Source organism: Sebastes umbrosus, chromosome 3, assembly GCF_015220745.1.
Source record: "Sebastes umbrosus isolate fSebUmb1 chromosome 3, fSebUmb1.pri, whole genome shotgun sequence".
NCBI classification, from domain to species: Eukaryota; Metazoa; Chordata; class Actinopteri; order Perciformes; family Sebastidae; genus Sebastes; species Sebastes umbrosus.
The window spans coordinates 19,528,297-19,534,296 of NC_051271.1; the positions used below are offsets into that span (position 1 = coordinate 19,528,297).

Genomic DNA, 6,000 nt, shown 5'->3' on the forward strand with positions numbered 1-6,000 from the left:
ATACTAGATTTGTTAGAGTTTCTAAACCTGGCTCTCTGTTTTCTGTCCCTTTACTTGCTCCTTGTGGCTATCTGAGAGTTTACACTGTTGAACAAGGCAAAAGTGAGCATGGCTCACATACCCCCGATCACTGCTTGACCCCTACTAAAGTAGGACCAAAGGTTTTGCCCTTTTGGAACTAATGGAACTAGACCACACTGTCAACCATCATACCAAATTTGAAGTTTCTATAAGTTAAATAGTTTCCGAGTTCTGCTCCGGAAACGAAAGTGTGACATAAGGACGGACGGAAGGACGGACAGACACGTTGAGCGCTATATACTACGTTGTCGCGGGGGTATAATTAGGTCATTGCCTTAATTGTCTTGTATGTAAGTGACTTGCCGTTAGCACTATTCATGTTCTGAGGAAGGCCTTTGGCTGAGAAGTGTCAGCAGTGATATTCGAATTAAAAGTGGAGCTCTATAGGCATTGACTGTTTTGATGGTGTGTCGCCCTTTTCTACTTTCTAACCAGGCTGCCATGCCAGAAACACATTTACATTCACTGTAGTAATCTGTCACTGTATATGCGCATACACGCAGCAGGTCAATCCATTGCTTGGGATCCACCTTTTACTTTTTTAGGAGTGATACAATACGAGGCTTGCTGACTATTTTAGGAGTGTGTTTGTGAAGGGTTGACAGTGCAGTGAGAGGAGAAAAGACAGACTCTGTAGTGAGTGTAGGGAGCGCACAGCTTTTCCCTTCAGTGCAAATTACTCAGCTCTAGAAACCTTGGATATTATTACTTATTTAAATGGAAATATTTTTAACATAAGGATGCATCGCTACTTTGAATAATCTTTCCCGTCTGCTGCCCCTCAGAGATTCTTTCTCTGTCTGAAGTCTTTGTCACGCACATGCACACATGTAAAAAGCAGATAAGAAAGCTGGTTACACGGCCGAGAGATCGACTTTTCTCATCTACATGTTTAAAGCAGCAGTGGGTAGAAATGGAGCAACTATGATTCAAAAAAAATATTTTTATAAAACGGTCACTATATCCTGACAGTAGTGCATGAGACAGGTAATCTGAAAACAATCATGTGCGTTTGTCCTCCGGTGCTTCTAACGGTATCTGCAGGATTTCACAGACCGGAGGAAAACAACCAATCAGAGCCGAGCTGGAGTCTACCGTCTCTGAGCAGCTGTCAATCACTCGCGAACTCCGATCAAACAGTCAAACTCGGCCGCGCTGATCAAATATGAATCAGTATTCAGTTACGTTAATGCCTATTTATCGCCTCAAATGTTTTCAGAAACATCTTGTAGCGTACTGTTTAGCTGTAAAATGAGAAAGTTTGTGACCCAGCAGCCATGTTGAGATCTGTTGAGGAAATACCAAGCACCGCCCACCAGTCGGAGCCCAGCCAATAGGAACGCTCTCTCTCTGAAATGACCTGTGATTGGCCTAGTCTAGATTTTCTAAAGCCTGAAAACAGAGCCACGAGGAGGTCCAGAAGTCTGGTTTTCTCTCAGAACACTTTAATTACAATATGCTGAAAGGTTATTATGGAATTTTTGCCAATTTCTGCCTACTGAAGCTTTAAGAGATCCAGTTTAGAAAGCTGACTGTAACCCGGTTACTAAAGTGTCCCTGCTCTGCTCCTTCCAGGCGTTCCTGGTGCAGTCGTTCAGCCGCAAGAGGAGAAACCGGGGAAAGCCGCTCTTCCACCACTTCACCACTGCGATAGACACAGAAAACATCCGCTTTGTTTTTCACGCCGTCAAGGACACCATCCTGCAGGAAAACCTCAAAGATATCATGCTGCAGTGACCTTCGCGCTGCAGACGACTGTAAACTGTGAAACCAGCCAGGAATCCAGGCCTGGAGGACACTGCAGCCCACCCGTGCATATTAACACTGACCTGTGGAGCAGTCAATGGATTTAACTTGACTCTGAACCTGTGGATCCCTGAAGTGACTCTGGACCTGTTGGCCTACCGTCGGCCCCTGTGGAAACTGTGAGGGTCGCAGAGGACAAGACCCTGCATTTAACCTGTATAAATGTGTGTAAGCTGGAAAGACAGTCACCTTCTTGTAGCTCTCGCCTTCATACACAGGTTAGAAAATGTTTTTAAATAAGAAGAAAAAAAATAGAGAAAAGCACCAACTACATGACATGAGCACTGAAAGTGTTTTTTTTCCTCAGATGTATATATATATATATATGACTATTGACAGCCCTGTCACTAAACATAAAAGTCAGACTGCTGCCGGTTGAAGCTGGATCAAGCTGTGTGAGCAAGAAGCAGGAGGGAGGAAAGACAGAAAGATGAAGGGAAGTTTAGAGCGAGCTGAAGAAGAAGAAGAAGAATGCCTTGTCCTAACGTCCACGTGACGGAGGGAGAGGGGTGAGGGTTTTGGGCTCATACTAGTCATATGCTGTGTTATGTGATAAGGTTGCACAAGTGTTCCTGTCAATGAACTTTAACAGAGGAAAGAGATGAGCCTCTCTCGTGCTCCCTCCTGTGCGTCTTCTCTCTATCTTTACCTCTCCTCCCCTGCTTGTGTTTAACTGTTTATGAACAGCTGCAGATAACAAGTCTTATCCCTCGTATCCTATAACTCTCCTCTTGGCACAAAACACCGATTGTTCGTTTCCTCCCTCTCCGGCAGAAACAGTACACGCTCAAATTAGAGACTCTCCTTAGCTTGAAGAAACACAGAAACACACAGCTCCCGGTCCTGCATGAATTATGGTTCATCTCTATCCCACAATGCCTTTCTTCTATTTCCCACCAACATCCCATTAGAAGCACCACAACAGCCTAGACTTAACTTGAGGCGTATGATAAGTATCCCCTTTACAAGAAGGCTTCGGTATGCGGTTACACTACTCACTCTTTTGTCCTGTAAACGTGAAGGGAACAGCATGGTTGAACTGTAAATGACCTTATTCCCATGTTGTCAGCGGCCATTTAGGATCTCTGTAGCAGTCGGGGTGGGAAGTCTACCCAGCAGTTGGCACCAAACGAGTGAAACAAACCAGATGGAACAAAAACACTTATGCAGATGATACACAATAGGTTTCTTTCCTCCACCGAGTCTGGTATTTTTTATATAAGGACACCTCTGAGTTACAACATCATCCATTTTTATAAAGTGTGTTTGGTTAGGTAGTGCTGCGACAGAAAACTCATCAGCAACTATTTTGATAGTCAATTATTGGTCATTAATCAATGAAACATGCTGGTTCCAGCTTCTCAAATGTGACAGTTTGCTGGTTTTTCCTGTGTTATATTATTGTGAATTGAATGTGTTTGAATTATCGGGCTGTTTGTTGGGCGAAGCAAGTCGTTTAAAGATGTCACCTTTGGCTCTAGGAAAATGTGTTCACTATTTTCTGACATTTTAATGCTGCACTAGTGAATACTTTTATATTAACGATGGAAAAAATGTGAAAGGGGTCGTTGGTAGCGATGAACCCGAGAGCGAATTATCACACGACTCTGTTCCCCTCAGCTCTAAAGAAAGTTTTATCGTCTTTCAGCTCATTGTTTTGGCAACTTGGTTCACTCAAATAGGCAGCTGCTTTCAGCAAAAATGCTCTGATAAACCCACTTTAAACTACCTGCTACCAAACAGCAGACAGACACAGTTAGCAGTTAGCTGGTGAACATAGTGGAGCATCTAGCAGCTAACAAGCCAGATATTTCTCTCAGGAGTTGGTGGAGACCAAAACAGATTTAAAAGGGGAGTGAATATTGGGTTTACATTCATGAGGTGACCAGAAACTCCATATCAATGTTCCTCCGTTGTATGATGGATTAATAAGTAACTGTTTTCTAATATCAACATTTTATGGTGGTAATACACTCAGTGGCCAATTTATTAGGTACAGCTGTTCGTTAAAGGAAGGGTCCATCTGTGTTCTGTTCTGTTTTTTCCAAATGTGAACGCCCACTCAGCCGTTGCAAAAAGCAGTGACGTAGGTAACCAAAGTAAGCTCATTGAAGCTAATCAATAAGGTTATGAATAATGTGAGCGCTAGCACTAGCTGAGTCAAAGTTAGCTGTGCTAAGTTTTGAAATACTTGAAAGGGTTAGTTCGGATTTTTTGAAGCAGAGTTGTTTGTATACTCCTGCGTTCTGCGAGGTAAAATTATTGCTTTTGTGAATGTAGTCTGGTGGCTTTTAAGAGAGTGATATAACGGCCTCAGTTCCCCGTTGGAACAAGCCGTCTGACGGAGAGGTAAAGCAGCTGTGGATGGGAGCAGCAGAAAAGCGTATTTTAGTCACCTAAAAAAAATCAATATCAGTTTTAGTGTACGCTATATTTAGAATATTTTCACCGGTTTTCGTCGCCATCAGACAGCCCTTTCCGACAGGGAACTGAAGCCGTTATTTCGCTCTCTTCAAAGCAACCAGACTAGACTCCATTCACAAAACAGTCATTTTACCTCGCAGGAACAGGGGAGTTGCTGGTCTACTGCTGCATCGATGAGTTAGTTTGTTTGAACTAACGTGTCGTTTACACAGCTCCAAACTGGGAGCGTGCCGACCACCATCTAGGTTACAGTACGTAATGTACATCATTATAGTCAGTGTATTAACACTGACTATAATGATGTATATACTGTATACTGTACATGTAGCAGCAGCATCATGCAAAAACCTACGTCAGGTCACGCGGGAAAACGCTTTTAGAAGATCTTTTGATGCTAAAACATACATACTTTGACCAAAATTTGAATTGTCAGATTTGAATACACAAGGAACACCACTGGGACGCTACAGAATGATATAAAAAAAAACTTAAAAAACTCAAAATAATGGACCCGTCCTTTAAGGAATGTTTCCAGTACCTTGTTGAATCCACGCCATGAAGAAAGACTGTTTTGTGGGTCTTACCCAGTATTAGGAAGGTGTACTTAATAAAGTAGCTACTGAGTGTGTGTCACTGTTGTGTGTTTACAGCTTGTTGCGATGCCCCTAGGTGGCCAAAAACCATAACCAAACGATGAAAATAATCACTAGTTGCAGCCCTGTTTCACCAGTGACAGTCAGCTGGTAATGTAGCGTAAAGAAAAAGTACTGTTGCTATGGTTACTTGCGGTTTAATATACCCTGCGCACTGATTTATGATGGTGGTTAAACTGTTGACCAGAACTCTGTCTGAGCTGTCCTGTTATGTGATTTTAATGGAGCCAACCAGTAACATGTATCCTCTCATCCCACATCCTTCCTCGGATTCCTCAAAATCAGTTTCTCTTTAACCTGTTTTTAAGTGGAGAAATCTACGAAATGAAAATGTTGATTTGATTCCCAACATTTGCATGATTTGGTACGCAGCAGTAGGACACAGCTGGGCTGCTCCTCCCACCCTGAGTATTAAGTCCAAATGGCCTCGAGGGGAACGAGGCGAATCATGAGCACTTCCACACACGCCTTATTATAATACTGTATTAAACTGTGTCATTTGTATGTATTTGTGTGTTTGCATAGTGACTTCTTTTGTGCATGTTCATACATCCTGTACATAGAATACTGTAAGTATTTGACTGACACTGTGTGTAACGTGGTAACCTTACAATACAAACACCACTCTGTCTAACAGTATCACTGTAACTGTAACGTTGCTGTAACATTAACTAACCTTTTCCCCCACTCACACAAGTTGTTATTGTAAGTGTCGTCATTGCACTGGATGCGTCCGATAGATAGAAAACAACCAGAAAGGAAAAACGTCTGGGAAAAATAAAACAAATAAACACAACGGCAGACTTTTAAAAAGGCGAGCAGGATGAGAAGAGGGAGGTCTTCTGCTTTTGTTTTTTTGTTTCCCAGTGCCTTGGCTCTGTGCTCTGTGGTGAAATACACTGCCGTTTGCTGACATGCTGTTTCTTTATTTTCTCAGTGTGGGCGCCTGTGTGTGTTTGAGTGTGTGTACGGCAAAGCAAGAGGTCAAGACTTTGTGTGTTGGGACGTGAAAAGTGGTAGGAAGATTAGAAGAGAG

General features: G+C 42.6%; 1 protein-coding gene across 1 annotated transcript in view; it reads left to right on the forward strand.

Annotated features, from left to right (window-relative positions):
• The window catches only part of gna12a (guanine nucleotide binding protein (G protein) alpha 12a), a 29,106-nt gene extending 24,834 nt beyond the window's left edge, over positions 1-4,272 (forward strand). Inside the window, exon 6 of the mRNA XM_037765026.1 lies at positions 1,657-4,272. Within this exon, the coding sequence (XP_037620954.1) occupies positions 1,657-1,818 (162 nt within the window). The 3' untranslated portion in view covers positions 1,819-4,272. The remainder of the gene's footprint in view (positions 1-1,656) is intronic.
• Positions 4,273-6,000: the final 1,728 nt, after the last annotated feature.